Here is a 23,696-nt window from a genome sequence, read left to right on the forward strand (position 1 = left end):
ATTGAAAAATTACATATTTAATTGCTGATGAAATGTGATTTCGTTTGTTTCATAATTACATGTTTTGCTGTTTTTCTTTTTGAATGGATCAGCCCCCCATTGTTAGAGATATTACCTGTATTACAATAAATTCAGAATATTATGTAATATACGGAGACGTATACACAGGTCAGTTATTGACGCTGTACTATATTAGCTAGCTAATTTGTGATTTCAGCGCAAACGAGAGTTGATATTTAAAAGTGATATAAGGCCATTTGCCTGATGAGTTGCCAGGGATGGATGTCCCTTATTTCGTATTTATTTCAGGTTATATACTCGATGGCGTGAGGCCATGTTACGGTGTAGGTAAGCACGTGCAATGGGATTTTGGAGTAACGTGACATCAGACAAATGTGTCGCCAACCATCGCCAACCTTCTGATGGACTATTTAATAATACGAGAGATCGGATCAGTTTCATGTGTTTCTGACTTTATATGTGAAGAGTCCTTCAAAGTAGCATCTGCATCCGCAACCGCTGATCATCAGCATTTATTGAAATATCTGCTTCCGCATCTGGCATCCGAAATAATCGATTCAGTTTTTTGCGGATACTGATGTTTGTAGAGCGGGTTCTACGCAAAGCGCGTGCTGAGTATTAGTGCTAATTTGCTAATCAGTCAATCAGGGATTGAGATTTAACAGCGCGTGGTAAAGGAAAGCTGTTTTGTTTTCTAAACAAATACATATTTATTGAGTTTGTTTACGTTGACTTACGTTACGCTCACGGTAGTTGGGTATGGTTTGTTTGAATGTAAATTGATTTTCGTCACAGTTTTGTAAGGTTAAGCGTGAACGTTGCCACAACCTTTAATTTTTTGAATTATGAAATATTCGCATTCGCGTCCGCATCTGCAGATGTCATAACTCACCATATCAGTGGATGCTTGAAAGTTGTCAACGTCAAGAAAGCAATCAATAAGGTAAACATTCGACGGCACCTAATTAGTTAACGTAACATTATTGGTACTAACATTTTCTTTGACTGGTTAGTGAAACAAAAAACAGCTGAAAATTTTCATCAAATATTGAGCAAATGACAACCTACAAAGTAGTTGTAGTAATAGTAGTAGTAGGTATTAGTAGATAAGTGGTACCTACTTTAAAATTTGGATTGCTAAATAAAATACAATGAACATAAATAGTGTACAACTTTATCATAATTTTACTCACTGTTATATAAAAAAGGTAATTACGATAACGCAAGTGCATAATATTGAACAAAAATGAACTGTTCTACTAACTATACTTACGTATGTAAATAATGTATCATAATACACTAACATTACAATAACCTCATTATTACATAAAGAAACATAATATTGTTAACTACGTTTAATAAACATATTTTAATAAAAGTAGTATAATTTATATTATGCTTAAATTATAGACAGATATGAAAGCACACAACAGAACATGTGAGATGCTGGTGTATACTCTGAGAGCGTTATTTGTGTGTTGTTCAAGAGATCTCATAAATATTTCCAACACTTGAGCTGTGTTATTATTTAATTTGTGGAATACATTCTCATTAACATCAACTTTTTTCCATAGTTTAATTGATACGTCGACTTTTTCTTCGCTTTCTTTTTGTTGTTGTAGTTTGTGTGCTGACTTAGCCCGGCAAGTATTATTAGTCGCAGTATTTGGACTCAGGCTCTCCGTCGTTGACGTCATGAAGCTGGGTACGGGTGGGCTTGCCAAATCATGCTTTGGAATATCAAATGGGATATATGTTGCCCGTAACGTTTCGTTTTCTTCATCTGCAATGATCTGACCTAGATGTTTTTTCATTGACTTAGCTTTTTCAATATTTGATCGTTTGAAGCGATAGTTCTTAAAGGTTTTGTCGACAAGGTTGTTCAATATGTCGAATATTACCCTTTCTCGCTGAAGATCACGCACGTTGCACATATTACCTTCGCATGGACATGAAATTTTCCAGGTTCTGGTTATGTTACAAAACTCTGTGTAGCATTCCTCGCTATATATTTTGGTGCAAAGTCTTGATTCTATATGTGCTGTGGAATTAAAGAAAAATTGATACAAATGTTTCAATATCATCTATTTTGAGAATCCCTATATATTTATACCATTGCCAAAAATATTTCGAGTTTAATTCAGACATGTGGACTCTAGTTGTACATAAGTAACTTTTCCTTTGCTTGTCTGGATTGACGCTCTCAGTGACTCAACGGTTTGCTATGTGAGCTCTGGATGAAGAGGTTACGGGTTTGATTCTCGGTAGGAACAAATTGGAAAATAAACTTTTCTAAATTGGTTCTAATTTTGGAGTTCTGCAGCTCCGATGTGAATTCCGATGCTCTGGTACTAATAGTACAGGGAATTCCCTAGTTTGAGACCAGGTAATAAGTGTGATTGTTATTAGTATTTAAACATATATATTAATATTATATTTTTCTTTTCTCAGTCATTTGCTGGTTTTAACTACATTTACGCACCGGAATCAAGTAAATGTAGTATGATATGTATAATGTTGATGGTGTGTTGTGATGAGTGCCTATTTCGCCTTCTTCTATCTACATGAACTTTTGTATGTATTGAAAATTACAGTTTTTTAACCGACTGTAAAAAAAGGAGGAAGTTCTTAATTTGACCTTTTTCGCATGTTGGTTACGCGATAGCATTTCTGAACAAATTTTGATGATGATCTAAAAATATTCCACCTCTAAACTAGGGGGTCTCGCGCACTTTCCGGTAACCGATTGCAATAAAAGTTGACAAATAGATGTAATTCCACATACTTTTGAGATCGGTTTTTTAGTACTCTAAAATCCAAATAATTTTAGATGATTTAGGATAACGCCTGTTCTGGAAAGACTATAGGGCCAACATATAGACTAGCCTGGTCTAAGAAGATGTACTTAAGGTTTGAGATGGTGTAGAATGAAAACAAAAAGTGTTAGAAAATACACAATTGTTTTGTTTAGTACTCTAATAATCTGACTCTTATGTAGTGACAAATTAATTATAATTAATAATGTGGTTGTAATTAATATAAAATAGTGCAAAATATGATTTGCTTACTCTTACACTGTACTGTGGGTATGTGCATAGGCAATAAGTACGCAACCCCTTTTTTGATAGGTTTTCGTCTTTTGGTCGCATAAATCACACGCAAATATTCCTAATTTCTCGCATTCTGAAGAAGTTTCATGACGTCATAGATGGCATTGAGAGCATTCAATCCAATCTTCACGTGTATATAATGTAGGCTCTATAAAATCTCTTGGCGCCCTGGGCGCCTCCACATCTTTCTGGTAATGAGATTTTTTTGTCTCGTTTTTGGTCTTACTTTTTGTAATAATTAACTATTATAAAAAAATTGTAAAGTATAAGTACTAACCCCATTATGTTACAAGTGACCAGATTCGTGCAGTTTGTCCTCTAGACAAGCTTTTAGGCCATTTGGTACAAAGTCAATTTTCAAAACATACCTATGTTTAATTCATATCACAATGTGAAAATACCAAAAAGAATAAAGAAAAAACATAAAAAAGTTCAAACGCAGTTTTTTGGTTTTTAATATATTTTTTTATGTTTTTCCGCATAACAATAATCAATTCCTAGCACTACAAAATAACGCCAAAGTTAGTTGCATATTGTAAACAACTTCGCGGCAATATACATTGCGTACTCTTATCGGATGCGTCTTCTTAGTACCCTAGGTACTTTTCGTTATCGGCATATTCTAGCTAGTTACGTCATCTTTGACTTCTGCGTATTTACAATGTTTTTCAGTTATTGTCTTTTATGTTATGTGGGTTGCGAACAGCAATGTCACTTAGGTAAGTAACATTATCCTGTAGGTCCTGTCAGTAAGTTTGGCGCGGTCGTAGTAGAGTTTGCGTGTTGTATTTTCTTGGATAGTTAGTAGTCTGTATTTGTAGAAAGGAGTGCTTATGTCTTGTAAGAGAGCGTATTTTGACGCTTGCCTGAGTGTGTCTAAAGCCAGGTACTCACTAGCCACCTGTAACCGTAACCGTTGCATGTTATGTTACCAAAAATCATAATGTGAACATGGTATCAGAGCTTGCCTTGAGCGGAACGCGTGCGGTTCGCAATAAGCCGACGATAACTTCATCATTTTAGCAAGTGAAGACTGTTTCACGCGTACACACTAGAACCTTGTTGCTGCATCTGTCACGTTACAATTACAGCTTGCTAATGAGTACTCGGCTTTATTAATTATGTGCTGAATGGCTATTATTTTGACGATTTTAGTGGTCGTGTGGCTTGCACAACGGTTTTCATGGTGTAGCCGTCTCTGAGGTCCCGGGTTCAATCTCTGGCCGGGTCAATGTAGAAAATGAAATTTTCTATATTGTCTATGTATGGTTTTAGTGTTTGTGGTACTGTCGTTGTTTCCGATTTCCATAACATAACTGATTTAGTTAATTACTTTGACTTTACGGATCAGAGCAACGTATGTGATGTTGTCTAATATTTATTTATTTTGGATATCTATTTTAGGCTCTCGCTTCTCCCCTGGCCTAAAAGATTTATTTTGAATATTTAAATGGGACTGGTGGTATTCCTATTTTTCACCGTAGTAGTAGTGTCTATGTAGTTACTAAATAGGGATGGCAGAACTTTTTAACTGTTCTCTTTAGCACTAACATACAGTCCAGGATTTCCGGCTTGTTACGTCATATTGAAAGTGATTATACTTACGTGGAGACGTATATACCGTAGCGCAATGCGTGTATTGTTGTTCACATATCATGTGGTGGTTCGCAGCTGCTTCGCACGGCGGTGGTTTAGTGCTCTTATGCACCTGATTTGCCAGAGGTCCGCACCAGAAGCAAGTCAGGGGCCTAGAGCCAGCCGCAACTACCGTCCCCGCTGTAAAGTATAACGGTCAAATGATAAAAAGGAGAAATCGCAAAGGGGGTGTTCAGTATCCATTTACAACTGTAATGTTCGACTTCTAATGGACCCTGTCACATTCAAACTGGGCGGCAGGGCGGCGCGGTCCAGGGCCGAACGCTTAATAAACATGCGAGGGCCGGGTCCGAGCGAACGTGGGGCGGTTGTGGGTGTGGAAGTTGTATTCCATTGAGTTCTATGCAATCGTCCACAGATGCTTACACTTGTGTGTTTTTATGAAGTTTCAAGGTGAATTTGATCGAAAATCTTCTCGTATTGATATCGTGCACTCAATTTCTTTTGAATTGCTTTCGTAACGATAACAAAAACAGAAATTCTTCTTGATCACTAGCTGATAGCTATATGATGCTTTCTTTAAAATGTGTGTGTGTTACACTGGGCACCTTTGCGCCGCTGTCCCGCAGCCGCGAACTACGTTTGGGACAACTATGTGTTAACGTCCCGATATGCGTTCGTTTTCCGCTTTCCGCAGTTTTAGCACCCGACCGCTTTTCCGCGTCTGTGTGGCCTGACCTTTATAGCTTTATAGATCTAAACTGAACTGCTGATCGATTTACAACTACTTTAACTAATTACCTTCTCGCGCGTGTATGATTATATTCATGCACGAGACAAGTTACGTTTCTAGCCTCTGTTGTGATCGTCAATTATTGGGTGTTGTTGGCTACGATGTTAGCTTTTGCTATAATATGATGTTGTTAAGATACTGTTATTTCATGTTGTCGAATGTTTTTTTATCTGTCAAGTTAAAACAATACATGTTGCCTATTAGGTAAAACAATCGGAGCTAGATATTCTTCTCTTTTAATAAAATTTTCTTGTTATTCTCGTAAATTGCATTGGTTCAACATGCTCTTGTATGCTGAAAGTAAAACAAATATCCATCGCCATGAATGCATTGAAAACTTAAAAAAGCTTGTTGTAAAATACACAGGTTGTTTGTTCAGGGGAATTTGAATTTCTGTATATCGTCAGTGTTTTGTAGAAAGGATGAAAGCGCCATTTCAAAAAATTTTTCAGGGAAGCATGCTATTGTTTTTCACGGCTCTTTTAAAATATTTACGTGCTGTTTTAAATTCAATTTTAAAACTTAACCTGAATTAAAACCAAAGTTGAATTTTAAAACAGGGCGTAAATATTTTAAAACAGTCCTTAAAATCTAAAATCACCGGAATATTTATCGAAAAGGCGCTTTCGCCATCATTTCTACAAAACACTGACGATATGTCTAGATTAATTAACAATGTAAAACTGGTAAATTGCTGGCCTACGACCCGAAGCCTTCGTCAAGCCTGGCTTATATAAAATCCTGTTTCTCCAATATTCATGTATTCATGTACATGTGCAATTTTATAAAAGGAAGACTCAGCCAGTAGACAAATCTCTGGAATTTAACCCCGGAATAGGATTTAGAGTAATTCGTTCTAATCTTAAAAGGAGAAAGGAATAACATACAAAATTTTCGCTATGGGTACGTGTTCTGTATGGAACCAAACAAGTCAATTAGACAGCGGATGCATAATGCAAGCAAAATGTAGAACTACTAGAAATGGCATTAAGTCAATGTTGTTATAGGCGCGATTTAAATGCCTACCTTTAAATGTACGGACGAGGTAAGTACATTGCGACTATGCCCCGGGACTGCCATCAAATTACTACTGTTCCAATCGTGTACAGTCGTCAAATTGTTCACAATGTTGAATAGGTAGATACGTAAATGAGTATGAATATAATCAAAAGAAAGAAAAGGTGTTTTATTTTTAGGTGAAATATACCTTATAGTCTATATAAGATTTTGATTGCTATTTGGTTATTTTTTGTATTACGATATCACAAAATCTCGCGCAATTTCTTTAAAAAAAATGAACCATCTGTACTTATCGTATATTTTGGCTATCACGACATCACTGGTTAAAGTTTTTTAAGCTTTTGACATTATTCATGATCGAAGCTGCCACACCGGGGGTCTACTCTTGATCTCCGTCCGACATCCGTCCGAAACAATTACTGCCAAATAAGCAATACTTGACCAAATGAAAAGACGTGTGATGCGAATGAAGCTTCATACTGGATACTTGTCTTTTAATTTTGTCGGATATTACTTAATTGACAGTAATTGTTTCGGACGGATGTCGGACGGAGATCCAGAGTAGACCCCCTGAATCGCGTTATGACATAAATTTTTAAGACAAGTGAACAATAACCTCTTTCTTACCGAAAGTAACAAGTAAGCTAATGTTTTTTAAATTACTCATGCGTTTTTTTGAAATGCTTTGGTTTTTTAAACCATTTATGTGTTATGTCATAACGTGGGTGCAATAATCATGGTGGCTCACTGAAAACAGGAAGTCTTAGTGAAGTGACGAGGTAAATAAAGCAACTGCGTAACCTTATAGCGGTTACTTAACCAAATGGGATAAAAAGCGGTTATCTTACTACAGTACCAATTTTCTTAACTTACTATTTTACCATATTTTTGGGAATGATTTTAAAACCACGGCATTTCCAGTGATATCATTTTAAATCTCTCTGAAGTGCTTTTGTTGACTTAATGAGTTCCCCGTTGCTTTCAAGCTTGAGCTTCTGTATAATTAAAGTATTACGCTTTAAGTGGACCAAGAACTTGTGAAGTACTGAGTGTAGGTATTATTATCCACGGTTTACGGCAGCAACGGAGAATAAGCATACCTATTTATTTTAATCAAATAGATTCGTTTGATTTTTCCGTCAATACAAAAGCTTTTGGAAGTATGTAGAATGCCTATCGATTTTTGAAATAGGTATAGCCTACTAAATGATAATGTGACATTGTTTGAATACATATTCATAAACTAAATACATACTTAGTTTATGTCTATCGTGTGTATTACGTTTGGAGGCATTGTCAATTTAATTTCCCAGTCTTTTTATTGATTGGTTAATCGCACAGACCATATAGCTCTAGCTGATTAAATTGTACACGTTATAAGACGAAAATGACTATATTATGTGACTATGTCAAAGTGTATTTATGTGACTTACGATTAAAACAATTAATGGGAATCCTTTGTCTGAATTATATAATTACATCAATCACTTATATAATAATTTTATTTAAGAATAATTTCAGTACGGAGTACTAAAAAAACCGACATCAAAAGTCATTCATCCTCTAGTTTGATACCCTTAGCGGTGAAATATTTTCTTCAAATTTAAATGGAGCCACTAAATACTGAGCTACCTTCTTTCCAACAAACAAAGTATCACCAAAATCGGTTCACAAATAACATACAGTCGATTGAGAACTTGCCCCTTTTTTGAAGTCTCTTAAAAACAGAGAACATTGACGAAAGTGTATTATATTCTCCTTCTGAAGAAAGAATTTTCTTGCTAGTTTTTTATGCGTATTTTTACAAGAAATGCCATGAAAAAAGACCCAAGCACGCTACAAACTATGTCGTAGCACATGTTATACTTAGATAAATATTCATAAAAAGGTAATTAAGTGTGACAAAAGACGAATATTATGTTGTTTTGAAGGCAACGGAAATTGTGCTTGCTATATTAAGTATCACAATGTATTAAATGACTCTATCTTGTGAAAGCAAAAGGTCCCTACAAGCGACTTTTATACATTCGCATAACATCTTTTGAAGGCTCTAATTTAGACTCAAATCTTTAATTTCCAGAAATAAACACCTTTTTTAATGCCATGGTTTATAGTTGGTTTGGTAGTTTTGACATACGTCACTACCCTGATTATTATCAAGGTTTTAAGTACCTTCTTTAGGTAGAATGCAACGCATGTTGCTCAAAACTTTTTTCGTCAAAGTTCATATAGCATTGTTCGTATTGTTTATGTATATTCTTATAATAGCTTCATACTAATTGGCCACTTTTGTATTAATTTCACGAAGAGTAAATATAGAAGTAGAGTACTTGCCTATACATTCTTTCAGACTGTGAAGCGCCAACAATGTTCAAGGCGTCCAATGATTAATAAATAACAGAGAGCGTTGCGGGGCAGGCCCAATCACTTATTCAAACACTGCAGTGATTGCAGCGTGACTGCGTCCACGCTACCTGTTCGTTATGATCGTACCTGTGCCGCAAAGAGCATTCTCGGATATAATAGTCAGTAAACCCACACACCAACAGTTTTACAGTTTACCTACACCGCTTCGATTATAAGCGTTATCGTTAAATTTAAATATGAAGTGTAAAACTGAGTGTGTCTGTACATATCCACTTACTACTCTCTATACGCGAATTGCAGTATCTCGCGCTTCACGCGTAGTAGCGCCCGCGCCCTGTCATACTAGCCCTCACTCAACGGCAAATTAGTTTTCTCATACCTCGGCAGATGAAATACAACTTTGAAATCTTTTCAGACGAATAATCGTCATAGAGAGGTGGTAGACCAATAGGAAAACGGTTGCTTCTCAAATTAAGAGGGCGACGTTTCGAATCCATGTGGCAGAATGTAGATATCTATGACATTATTTTTTAAATATTTATTTTATTGAATATCATTTTACAACCAAAATATTCATTAATTTCTTGGGAAATAGTCCACTAGTTTGTTATTATTATGATAGAAAAATCGAACAAACATAAAGGAAAAATTCTTCGATCCGACTGGACCCGAACGTTGGCCAAACCCTTTGACCTGTCCTACCCGTCCAGTCATTTCAGGTCGTTCTAGGATTATCGTTCACTACCTAATTTCCGTGGCAATTTTTATTAGTTAAATATTCAAGTATATTACGATAATATTTCACGATACAATACTCGAATATTAAATAATATTGCATGTTAAAAAATCGACACACATAACAGTTAAATAATAAACATTGCTACGGAAATGAGGTAGTGAACACTTATTCGAGAATAATTTTATTTTTGTTACGTACATTTGTGAATTGAAAGGAAAACATTGTGATGAAATGTGGATGAAGAAGAGCTTTGACAACCCTTGAAAAACGCGAGCAGGCCCCAATCCCGCAATGGGTCAATGTGGCGGACTGTGATCTATGCCATAGGTTCCCAAACTTTTTGGCTCACCGCCCACTTAAAAAATTTACAACCACCACACACCACAGTTAAAAAAATTTCAACGCCGACCATAATAAAAAATAATTGAAAACACGAATTTTTTATATTAACTTCGCACAAAAAACAAGGAAAAATAAATATATTATGGTGTAGTTTATATGGACAATTCACATTTTTTTTCAAATACGGTAGCATCCCCTGGACAATAGCTTCCGAGGCTCCTTTCGCCCCCTAGGACTCTTCAGCGCCCACTGAGGGGCGGTAGGGACCAGTTTGGTAAACTATGGACTACGCCCTCTACTTAGAGGGATTCGTGATTAGCAGACTGATATTTCAGATGATTCATCGAACGCGTCTCGATAGGTACGCGTCGATTCTTGATACAGTGCATTTGAAGCAAATTCCATGTGAAATGCCACATTGTGCTATATTTAGCTACCTAAATAACAATGATCGACTAAAATGCGGCGTATCCTTCCACAGGTAAGTTTCTATTAACTTAATCCTGTTTTAATAGAAATGAACACGAAAAAACGTAAAATAATTAAGAAAATTTCATTACAATCACAATATAGCTAAATTCAAATTTCATAGCGTTCTAGACAAAATGCATTTTAGCACGACGCTCTACGTAGCGAGCTGCCCATAACAAATTAAATTAGACATCTACTCTCATGCATAACGTAACACAGGCGGAATGTCACGTCTGAAATAGTGATGTGGTAAAGTCAATTAAGGCTTTATTGGCAAAATCTTGAAGTCACATTATTTTGAAATAAATAAAAAAAAATCATGTTTAAGCACTTTAATTGCAAATAATTAATACCGTTTATTCATTATTTCGAGATTTTCGAAAGATCCAAATATTAAAAGCCGTTGGATCGAAACTAAAGACAGACAAAAATGGTTTCCTACATTGCACAATTTGATATAAAACATTCTTTACTCTATGCGCTTGGTGAGGAGGTTCCGGGTTCGACTCCCGATTTGGGCCAATTTAGGAAACGAACACTTCGAAGTTGGTTCTGGTCTGGGTATTCTGGGTATTGCCTTCAGATATATCGTTACTGTGGTACTCACACTATAACATTTTCTCTAATTTGAGAAAAGAAATTTGGTGTGATTGCCTGGTACTTTTTTCTCTAAATACTTAACCTAAATACTTCTCTTTGGTATAGCTTCCAAGAAAAAAGAATCTAACAGAGAGACGGTCGAGATACAACAGCTCTATAAGTATCTCATTTCCACTACATCTGGAAGTGTGCTTTACATTTTGAACAATTGTGAGACTTGTACTCGTAACAGGGCCTCCGTATACTACCTACGTACGGTGGCGTATATACGCTTCGGGCTTCGTCTTCCGCTGGACCTCGGCATACAACCTCGACACTTATGACTTTGTTTTAAAAAACTAACACGGTTCTTTAATGGCGGCCATGTTGAAAAACGCAAAAAGCAAATTTTGACTGCAAATTATTATTAAACATCGAGAAGCGAAAAACTAATGTTGACCACAAATTATTATCAAGCTCGCCTAGAGACTCCCACAAACCAATTTTCAAAGGGATCAGAGCAATTTTTTTGAAATGGAGAAAAACCAATTTCGAGCACAAATTATTATCCGGCACTTCTAGAGGCCTCCATATGGCAATTTTCAGCCGAAACAGAGCAAATAAATCTCTTTCGGCGGGTATTTTTAACTAGAAAAACGCTTGTATGGCAGCCATATTAAAAAAATCTGCATTGGTAACCTATCACAAACTCGAATTTATTTTTCCCCGAAATAACGTTTGCTCGAATTTTCATTACACCGGAAACCGAATTATAACGAAACAGTTGTTCTTTCAGGATATGTTGAATGTTTATAGCAACTACACGATTAGATTCGGTTAGATTAGGTTATATAATATGGGGGCTCTATTGTAATCTATTACCTTACATAATCAGCCTTGCAGTTTTATGAACTATAGAACTGTTTGCTGTTTAAAACTTGCTTAACTGCAATATATTACGAGTTTTAAACATCACTATACCTATAAAGAAACTAAAAAGTAATTAATACTTTTTAGTTTTATATAGGTATAGTATTGCCCAATTAACGAGACCGTAACGAGTGTATGGATGACCGCGCTTTTTTCAGCCGTTCTTTGTCTGAGAAAATTTGCAGGTTGGATGGGTTTGTTCAACCTAATGATGTGTATTCAATACATTGTTATTGAGAATGAAACAACGTATACCATCATCTACTTTGTTGAGGCGTGTTGTGAAACTAATAAAATATTTTGTTATATGTAGGAAAAAAAAAACGCTCGTTTCCGGCAACTTTCTGTCTCTAACATTCGTGTGTCAGAGATGCCTGCCTGCACACTTTGTTGGATCGGATTCTAAAGAAAAATCGTCTCTCTACAGAAAAAATCTTAAGTAGAAACTTGTATAGTTATTTATGCGTTTGCTGTATATCGGGAGTAGTTCTAAATGAGAAAAGAGCGAGGAAATACTAAGACTTAACAAAATTAAATACTATTTAGTTAGGCAAAGAATTACAGAACTTAGGTACAGTCAAAAGTAGAAATAGGTATGCAGTATCGATATTTAACAATTAAGTTTTCTTATAAAGTCGCTAATACGTGTTTTTGTCTTCGTATCCCAAATAATATATTTTAATTGATAGTATTTCATTGCTTTCCGAAAAAACACAGTTACCGGCCTACATGATATATCTGTTTTTGACAGTTCCCAAAAATACTAGTACTCATGTTATTAATTAACAATATGTCATGATATGTGCGCGTTGGTCCGATCGTATTTCGGTTAAAATGGAAAAATGATTGCCAGTTTCTTTTCATAACCGTTGCAAATAAAATACTCTCTGCAATGATCTTGTAATTACATCTCTGTAATTAAATATAATGAATATGAATATGAAGTAAAAAAGATTTCTAAACGAGGAGTGTTTATCCAATCTATTTGAAACACGATTGGAACCCGAAACAATAATTAAAATCTCTCGATCGAGGTATTTTCAAAACTTGAAGATTTTTGGAAAAGGAGCTATTTTTTCGGGTTTTCAAATCGTGTATATAAATCGTATATATAAGTTTCCGGAATGAATAAGAAAAAAATAGTATAAATGGTCAGAATTGAATTTAATGTTCCTCAAAATATTCTCCGTTAGCGTTAATGCACTTTTTCATACGAATGAACCAATTTTGAAAACATTTATGCTATCCTCCGTGACAATCTCTCAAACATATTTTTCATACTCTTCGACAGCCACTTCCGGTGATGAAAATCGTTGATCGCGTAACTGATTCTTAATTTTTGGAAAAAAATAAAAGTCACAAGGTGCCAGGTCGGGACTGTACGCGGGATGGCTCTTAAGGTCAACGTTGTTCACCTCCAAAAAATAATTTGTCTGTCTGGCCGTTTGAGAACTGGCATTATCGTGGTGCAAGATGATACGGCGTTTACGATAATTTTTACGGAGTTTGTCAATATCTTCCGGTAAACAAATGGTCGTGTACCACTCACTATTCACGGTACAACGATTCTCCAAAGTAACAGTAGCCACGTGTCCAGTTTTATTAAAAAAAGAAGCAATCATTCGCTTAGAGGCACTTTGCACGCGCACCGCTTTGGTTGGTTTCGGCTCATCTCGAAAGACCATACGGTCGATTGCTGCTTTGTTTTGGGATCATAACCATAAATCCATGTTTCGTCACCTGTTATTATGTCCCACACTAAATTTGACGTCCCTTCGTTGAATCTGGTAAGCATGGCATTGCACCAAGTAACGCGATCCGTTTTTTAAGCCTCAGTCAAATTGTGTGGGACCCATCGAGAGCACAGCTTTTTCACACCCTAATGTTTGTGTAGTATTCGTTGTATTTGACTCATGCCTATACCTAAAGATATGTCACATGGTACGTCACAAGCCCGTCAGTTTTAATAATACGGCGCACAGCGTCGATGTTTTTGTTGTTCACAGCAGTGGACTGGCGACCATCACGAAATTCGTCACTGAGATTCACACGACCGCGTTTGAATTCTGCAAACCAGCTATAAATAATCATCTTGCATGGTGCTTCATTGCCAAAAGCAGTTTGAACCCGAGCGAAGCTCCGCTGAGCTGTTCATTTACACTTAAAATCGTAGAAAATCAAACTACGAAAATTTTCACGAGTACAATCCATGGTGATGTAGACAACCAATTTCTAAAATGACGCCACAATGTAAAAACAAGTACAGTCAGATGAAACAAACTGTATTCTACAGCCAAAGAGTTCCATTTTCAATTTATTGAATTAAGTTATAATTACTTTTTAAATATTGTTTATGTACTCGTAAGTGGCCAGTTCCGGAAAATTATAGTGCGCCCTATGTATAAGTAATTTTTTTCAAATAAACCAACGTATCCGGGCTCTTTAGTTTCGGAAGTTCCCGCTAATTTTAAAATTTTTTATTTAGTCGAAAGTCGAATATCAAAATTTTAACGACCATAAACAACAGAGACGTGAATTTCATGTTTGTACACTCATCAACTATATACGGGATCTTCGGTGCTTTACACATCTATCATGGCACTACTTTCCTATATCTATGGGTACTACATATATTTAGTAATAACACAATGTTCTTGCTAGTAAGAATCAGGTACCTAATTTTAAAGCACCTGGGAACATCGCCTGTATGGTAAATCAGTCTGGCTAGTTGGGAGGATTGAGAAAACAAATGCATTTTCGAAAAGATATATTCAGCGCGGATATACTTTTTTACCCTTCCAAAAAACTTCAATAAAAATATTATAAACAAAATGTTATTTATTGCAATAAAGATAAACGGCAGAGAACAGCAGGTGGTCTTATGGCAAGGTAGCAAGTAGAGCTCCTTGTGAACGAGTTCATCCAGGGAAGTACTGCCACCTTACCTATTTCTGCCACCAAGCAGTAATGTCAGCATTTCTGTGTTCCTGTTTTGAAGAGTAAAGGTGCTGGTGAAATTACAGGCACATGAGACTTGTCAACTTCTGTGTCAGGGTGACGGGCGTAGTGGCAGTGCCCTCAGATCTTTGCGATGTAAGGCTCTGAGTGACACAGCAACTGTTATGGACAGGCGTATAGCTTACCTTCAGGCGCACGAATTCTTCATCCCTTTACTTGATATTATAAAAAAAAAGGTAGCTATCATTTCCAGGCAACCTCTTCCTCGTTCAATTTTTTCATTTGCTAACTTCTGAAGTACAGAGATTTGCTGCATATTGTTTCGAGATCATTGGGGGTTCGTGATTCCCAATTTACGAACCATTGTTCTATACTTGAGCCATTTGAGCTGCAATCTTCTCTGTTTGAATGGAACAATAATGGATCATTGTACGCCAATTGAAATGTCTTTTAGCATCTCGAACATTGTACACGTTTTGTAAATAGACATAAGTTTTTGTTTTCATTGCGACTAATGATTATTCCTTAATATTCATACGTATTACAATCAAGTCATTATCAATATTTAGAAAAGCCTACTTACTGGTTTAAGGGAAAGGGAAACGTATAATACATGATATATTTTTGTTACTAAACAACCATTGTTGTTTTATTGCTTGATAGAGGTTACTTGTACATGATGCGTGTTTTAAAGGATAATTACCACAGATTTCATACAAATAAATTACACGCAGTCCATTCATTATTACCATTAAATAAAAAAAGTTGTCTGTACAATAAAGTATATTGGCTATTTTTGTATACGTAGAGTCATACTATGCCAAATGTAACACGCTTATATTTTATGTGTAACTTTATTGGTAAAATATTTTCTAAATGGCTATATTAGATTCCCAGTAATTATTGAATTAAAGACAAAACGAAAGCGTTCAGGGGCAGTCCATCATGGGCGTCTTGGGGGCTCCACCTACATCTTGGAGCCCAAGCTAACCTCACCTGCAAGTGGTGCGCCTGCTGATAGACGGACGAGGCTCTAGCGAGGGGTTTTCCCTTTCGGGGGTTGGGAGGTCAGACGGCAGTCGCTCCCGTAAAAACCAACACCGCCACATCAACTTATGGAAGTCAACAGAAGGATATGGCATAGGGATAGGGCGCCGCCGCAAAACGGCGCGCAGGAGCCTCGCCCGACTTCTGTGGCAAGTGGACTAGGGCTACCGTGTCAAGGGTGGGCACGGTTAAAGAGGCGAGCCCCTACCCATCACAGGAAGCTCCGCTTTGCCACGTGGAACATTGGCACGCTGACTGGACGCGCGAGGGAGCTAGCAGACGTGCTTTCCAGGCGGAGGGTCGCCGTGGCGTTCCTGCAGGAGACTCGGTGGAAAGGCAGCAGATCCCGGCTCATTGGGAATGGCTACAAGCTGATCTACACCGGTGCTCCTAGGGGCGTGAACGGGGTGGCCGTGGTGCTCTCCGAGGAGTTTCACGATCACGTCCTGGAAGTGAAACGCTTTAGCGACCGGCTTATGGTAGTGAGGGTGCTTATTGAAGGGGTCGTGACCCACTTGATAAGCGCCTACGCACCTCAGGCCGGTTGCAGCGACACGGACAGGGCGAGGTTCTGGGATCAACTCGGGGAAGTGCTGAGTGCCATTCCTTTGGCGCAGGCAGTCGTCTTGGGTGGCGACCTGAACGGTCAAGTGGGTGAGGCGTGCGAAGGGTTCGAGCGGGTCCACGGTGGCTACGGGTACGGCAGTCGCAACGCGGAGGGAGGAGACATCCTCACAACGTGTGCGGCGGCCGACCTCGCCATCGTGAACACGTTCTTTAAAAAGAACCCCGAGCATTTAATCACCTACAGGAGCGGCGGACACGCCACCCAAATCGATTTCCTACTCACCAGGAGACACCATATCAGCAAAGTGGCCAACTGCAAGGTCATACCAGGTGAGAGTCTCACTGCGCAACACCGTCTTCTTGTCATGGATCTCTGCGTAAAGCCGGTCGACAAGCCCGCTGAGCGCTGCCGACGCCAAATCAGATGGTGGCGGCTTGATAGTACCACGTCCCAGGAGTTCATCTCAGCGATCGGCGATAAATGCGCCGACACTGAAGGTGATCTAGTCCAGAACCACTGGGACAACATTCAGGCTGCCATATCTGAGGCGGCGAAAGCGGTGCTGGGCTTGTCCAAGGGTGGTCGCAAATGTGACAAAGAAACTTGGTGGTGGAACGACACAGTCAAGAGGGAGGTGAGGGTGAGGAAAGCCCTCTTCAAAACGTGGCAAGCGTCCGGATCTTCTGAAGACCGCGATGCATATAGGTATGCCAAACGTGCCGCTAAGAAAGCTGTAGCCAGAGCCAGACGGGACCACTTGCAGCCGTTGTACGACAAGTTGGAATCGTCTGAGGGGCAGAAGCTTATCTTTAAGCTGGCACGTTCGAGGGTCTTAGCGGCACAAGGTATTTCCAAGTGTCGCTGCATTAAAGACTCTCATGGCAACCTTATATGCGAGGTCGACGCGGTGAAGGAGAGATGGCGCTCATATTTCCACGAGTTGCTGAATCAGCAGCACGGAGAGGTACAGCCACCGGTCCTCCCTCCAAACCAGGGACTAGTGCGACCGGTAACGCCTGAGGAAGTCCACTTAGCTCTTCGTCGCATGAAGAATCGGAAAGCTGTCGGAGCCGATGGGGTTCCCATCGAGGCCTGGAAGGCAATGGGTCCCCGTGGTGTGGGCATCCTTACCGGCCTCTTTAATCGCGTGCTCTTCACCGGTAAAATCCCTAACCAATGGAGACTGAGTATTATCACTCCAGTCTTCAAAGGGAAGGGATCAGTGCAGGAGTGTGGCGATTATAGGGGCATAAAGGTCATGTCCCACACCATGAAGCTTTTCGAGCGTATAATAGACTCTCGGATCCGACAGGAGAGTGCTGTCTCGGAGGGTCAGTATGGGTTTCGGCCTGGTCTTGGGACCATGGATCCTGTTTTTGCCCTAAGGGTCATCATGGAGAAATACAGATTGAAGAATACGCCTCTGCATTTCATGTTTCTTGACATGCAGAAGGCCTTCGACTGTATCCCCCGTGTAATGATCTGGTGGGCACTGAGATCCAAAGTGGTACCAGAAGCTTATATTGACATCATCCGAGACATGTACCGCGATTCCGATTCCATGGTTAGGACTGCTGTTGGTGACACTAAACCCTTCCCTGTCACAGTCGGAGTTCACCAGGGCTCAGTTCTCAGTCCCTATCTGTTCAGCGTGGTATTAGACGAGGTCTCAAGCTCCATCCGAGACACGCATGAGCAACACCCGTGGATGCTTATGTACGCTGACGATATTGCGCTGGCGGATGCGGATAGAGGGAGACTGGTACGACGAGTGAATTTGTGGAAGGAGTCGCTTGAGAACGGCGGTCTGAGACTAAATGTGGCGAAGACTGAGTACATGGTCTGCAACGCTACAGATCCCCTACCCGTTCGCATAGGCGAAGACGTGGTCGAGCCTACGGGCCAGTTTAAATACTTGGGATCTGTACTCAGCGCGTCCGGAGACATCGACTGCGACGTCAGAGCCCGAATCGCAGCCGCTTGGGCAAAGTGGCGTGAGGTGACTGGTGTCATTTGTGACCCCAAGATGCCGGTCTATAAATCCATCATTAGGCCTGTCCTTTTATATGGTAGTGAAACGTGGGCCGTACTTGAGCGCCATAAGCAGGAGCTGCGTGTCACGGAAATGAAGATGCTGCGCTGGATGTGTGGAGTTTCACGGAAAGACTGTGTCAGAAACTCCCGCACCGCGGCAGCCTTCACGTCCGTGACATTGCAGATAAACTGCAAGAAAGCCGCCTACGTTGGTACGGCCACATCTTACGGAAACCGGCATGCTACGTGGGAAACAAATGTCTGGCTATGCCGCCTCCGCCGGGCCCCGGTAGAAGGGGCAGACCCAAGAAGTGCTGGCTTGACGTCGCCAAGGGTGATATGCGTGCCAAAGGTCTCACCACTAAGGATGCCGAAGACCGTGCAAAGTGGAGGAGAAAAGGCAGGAAAGCGGACCCCGGGCTTCGCAGCAACACTGCTGAGGACGCAACCGGGACAACGCTCAGATGAGAGAGAGATTTTATGTGTAACTTTATTGGTAAAATATTTTCAAAATGGCTATATTAGATTCCCAGTAATTATTGAATTAAACACAAAACGAAAGCGTTCAGGGGCAGTCCATCCTTTTTTTTTTTTTTTTTCCATCCTACCTTCCCTTGCTTAAATTAATAAACACTGTCCAACTATAAAATCAATTGGAAATTTTGTAGTCACCTTTAAGATATTTTCGTTGTGATACCTACTCGAATATGGGCTGTACAAAGGTCCAAATTCGCGGAGCGTGAAGTGTTAGCACTATTAGAGCTGTGTCTATTTTCCACTGAGCGTTTGGGCAAATTTCGCTGTTAACAGGCTTTGCCCGGTGTTTAATGGGTAGAGTCCACACGGCTAAAATAGGGCTATGTCGATTTGCCTCGTCAAATTGCTTGGGTAATTAATTTCACAGGTTTTGGTTGTACTTTGTGAAACCACAACCGAACTTTGATTACTTGTGTACAAAGTTTCATATATCGATATGTATATCAATAAACGGTGAAATTTAGGTTTTGAACTTTCGCTATGTTGCGAAATTTTATGGAACTAATTTCTGTACATACGAAAGTTTATTTAAAAGTCAACGCAAGCGCCATCACCACTTCGGTTTTTAATTATTTTGTAGTTAATAGTTATTATGAAGTTGTGATTTGAAAATTTACTGGTTTCTAAAGGAATTAGGTACGTCCAGTATGGAATAGTTGACTCTTTTTGAGGATGAAGAGCAAAATTGAGTAGTACAATAAAATTAGTGTGCAAAACAGTTTCGGCAAATTTTCTTATAGTTTTATAGACAAATATATTACGTAGGTATCACTTGATAAGCATCTGTACATGGAAACAGGGCAGACATTTGGTGAGTATTGTACTTTAATTGTAAAAATGTTTATTTTTCGTTTTTTCCACATTAAGCATGTTTAGTAAATTTTTTCCTATATTTAAGTAATGCCATGATATTTTAAGTCTAATTCGCTAATATGTAGGTAGTTATTAAATTATTTACGCAGTTGAAAATTGATAGGACAATCGTAATACAGTATAACGAGCTATGAAACAAAAGAAATTCAATTTAAAAAAGAGAAAACTCACCGCATACTGTCACAATTACGAAAACGGTAATATCGTACATCTTGGACGAGCTGAGAGTCTCTCTTTGTTTGTAGCTTAACAGCAGGTGTACAGCTGCACAGCTGATGCTTTTAGAGCAGATAGCTTCGATGTGTCTTCGCAACCTGGATTCGTAAAAACGCTGTTTGTTTAATATATATGTCTTGTTTTATATTTGAACATACAGTTGTCCTAAAACTCAAAGATAATCTGAGAACAGGATGTTGCCTAGATTGTAACAACCCTGAAATAAATAAATATATTTAAAAAATCGGAGTCATGTTTTTTTGTGATTTTAATGAAAAATGTTGAAAACCATTTTTAAGTACTACAGTTACCAATTTGGTAATTTTGCTGTTCTAGTTTTTGTAAGTGTAACCTACATAGCCCAGCTAATGAACACAATGCCAAAGAAAACCTGAATTGCTAAAGTTTCAGCACAAATTTTTTTAAATTTATTTAAATTAAATTATCTAACTCCGACTACATGGATATGAAACCTAAATTAACCTTATAGGCACTGAAAGCCATTTTCACTTCGAAAAGGTAACCTTTTTAAATTGGCATCTTTTCAGAAAAACCAAAATAATTATTTTTCCAAGAAGCATGACGTAGATCGATTTTATACCATTTTAGAATCTTGATTAGTTGCGCCAACTTTCGTAAGGAGTTAGTAAGTAAGCCATGGTAGTCTACATATTTTTAGTAGGTACATATTTTTTACAGTATGGGGTGTCAAAGTTACCTTGAAAAAAAATCTGCTAAAAATTTTAACAAAAAAATTGATTATATTTTTTTTTGTGTTGAAATTTTAGCAATTCGGGTTTTCTTTGGCATTGTGTTCATTAGCTGAGCTATTTAGGTTACCGTTACAGAAACTGGAACAGCAAAAATGGCAAATAGGTAATTATAGTACTTAAAAAAGGTGTACAGGTCGTACATTTTCAACATTTTTCATTAAAATGCTTATATCACAAAAAAACCATGACTCACATTTTTTAATTATTTTTTTCAGGGTTGTTACAAACTAGGCAACAGCCTGTTCTTAGGTTATCGTTGAGTTTTGATACACCCTGTATATATTAATGTAATTAAAATAGAAGGCTTTACAAAAGTATCAATAAGACAAATAAAATGAGAAAGATGATTAGAATAAAATCTTTTTTTTTGCATGTATTAACAAAACGACTGAATGGAACAAACATGAAATAAATAAAAATCGCAAAACTTGTCAAAGTTATAATTCTAGTCATATTCTAGTAAATAATACTTATTCGTGAGGTAAGGCTGCAAAGTTGTTGTTTGACGCGAGTGCTTGTATTGAAACCTGAGCAAGCGAAGGGTGCTAAGGTTCAAAAATAGATTCCTGAGCGTAGCGAGAGTTTCAAGACACGAGACGCAAAACAACTTTGCTGCCGACCGAAATACACAACTTTTCATCTCACTACAGCGAGGAAATGGCAGATGAAAGAAAAACAGTTGAACTGTAAAACATCTGTTTTTTAATTAGAAGAAAAAGGTTTATCTTTGGATGCGTTCTGAATTTACACCTCATCAATTGTCATTCTTGCTTGTACCTTTATTTTAAGTGATATAACACAATTAGTTATCATAGTCAATTTAATGTCAACAATAATAAGAATACAATATACCAACGGATTTATATTATATAAATAAGTGACGACAAATCGCGTAGTTGAACGTATCTTTATCTTTTTTTTTCATCGAAAGAGAAAATTAGGTGCACCACAATCCATCGCCAAGTTCGAATTTCAAAATCCTTTTCCACGCTAGCGTGCAAAAAACGCTTTTGCGCGAAGATTTCTATGAGAATGAAAGCCTTTCCGAGCTAGTGAGGTGAAAAAATTATATCATCTATACATAATAAAATCGTAAGTAAACTTAGTCTGTACTTCTGACATTGTAAAATAAAGTTAGTGCTATCTATTGACGACACACTATAGCCCAACACAACTTTTTTAAATTTTTGTTTAACTGTTTATCAGATTATCTCTACGTTGGTGCACGCTTATCTATATAATAATTGCGGAACGGCTTTCGGTGATATTTTGAAATAAGCTTGTGGTAACATTTGGTGGTTGTTTCATTTCAGTCGGTTCAGAAATGAGAAAGATATTAATTTTAAAGCGCATCTCGCGCTCGATTTACGTGACGCCTTGACCAAACAGTTGGATCGTGAAAATAATATGAGAACAAAATATTAGCCAGTACTACAAAAAAGACAACAATATATAACCTAGCTTCTGTATTTAAGTTAAAATAGAGTAACATTTTTTAAGATAAAAGTAAATTGAACTTTAAAAGGTTAAGACTATTCGTTAGCTAAATACTAAATTTGTCATATGAGGAACTTCATGGAGAAAAATTTTTATAACAACGTATTATTTGGTCGCATAGTTTAGGAGTTTGCGCGTATGAAATCGTGGGCACAGCTAGTATAAAGTAAAAAAAATGTTAGGGGTCTTTTGCACGCTTATGGGGTCAAAAGTACAACTTCAATAAAAAAAACTTCGTATGGCAAATAAATAAAAACAAACTCCAAAAAAATATAACATGTATGATAATCCTTCTCCTTCGAGTCAAACAAGAAAATAACAAAAAATATCTCAGATTTAAAAAATTAAAATAGAGCAAGCGTTATTGCACATTAAAGTACGTAACAAAAAATATTGAATAAAAAAGTAAGCGTACCTCTCGGAGATTCTGCACTTCGGAGATTCGCACAGCAGCTAGAGCGGAGTTATAATGGAGCAGCTACGCGGCGCACGACTTTTATATCCGCGGCTGGCGTACTCGTAGAACCTTCCGCTGGCCCGAAGCTGATTATATAGCTAGAACCCAATTGCACTAGAATGGTTGCCGGTTTCGTTGCAATAGATGTCCTTATCGTTGGGTTATATGTAGAATATTGAATTGTAAAAATGTGTTTCAAAATAAACCATCTCTGTTGATGATTAATAATGACAACGATGCAATTAATTGATTATTATATGTATAATAAAATCCATGTAATGCCACGGTTTTACGGAAAAAATAAATTATTAGAATATCAGTTAATGGGCCTCCTCTGTGGGGCGGGGCAAGTGGAGCTAAAAGGTGATATAAACCACTTTCTTTTTGTATATCTGACAATTCCCGTTAATCGAATGTAGCGAAGCAAAAATACATCCATGTAGCTTTTTGTGGAATTTGTTAATTAATAGGAGGTGGGTCTTGTCCTTTACGTACAATAAAAAATGTACACCATTGCACATTTTCGTATCACAATCCAGCAATTTTTAAATTTTTATGTATTGTTTGACTATTTATTGTGTATAGAGCAATGATCGGTTCAAGGCTTTAGAAATATTCGCAGTGTATAAGTATAAGTATAAGTATAAGTATAAGTATAAGTATAAGTATAAGTATAAGTATAAGTATAAGTATAAGTATAAGTATAAGTATAAGTATAAGTATAAGTATAAGTATAAGTATAAGTATAAGTATAAGTATAAGTATAAG

General features: G+C 37.8%; 1 protein-coding gene across 1 annotated transcript; it reads right to left on the reverse strand.

Moving 5' to 3' along the window:
• Nucleotides 1–1,195: 1,195 nt before the first annotated feature.
• LOC113239403 lies at nucleotides 1,196–23,004 on the reverse strand. The gene is made up of 4 exons (XM_026476399.1): nucleotides 22,887–23,004; nucleotides 20,157–20,299; nucleotides 4,737–4,907; nucleotides 1,196–2,062 (listed from the first exon to the last, which is right to left on the reverse strand). Exons 2-4 carry the CDS (start codon nucleotides 20,194–20,196, stop codon nucleotides 1,410–1,412), a joined length of 864 nt encoding a protein of 287 aa, XP_026332184.1. The 5' UTR covers nucleotides 20,197–20,299; nucleotides 22,887–23,004; the 3' UTR covers nucleotides 1,196–1,409.
• Between the last annotated feature and the right edge of the window lie 692 nt (nucleotides 23,005–23,696).

The sequence above is a fragment of the Hyposmocoma kahamanoa genome, unplaced genomic scaffold (genome assembly GCF_003589595.1).
Source record: "Hyposmocoma kahamanoa isolate Upper Pololo Valley unplaced genomic scaffold, ASM358959v1 99879, whole genome shotgun sequence".
NCBI lineage: Eukaryota > Metazoa > Arthropoda > Insecta > Lepidoptera > Cosmopterigidae > Hyposmocoma > Hyposmocoma kahamanoa.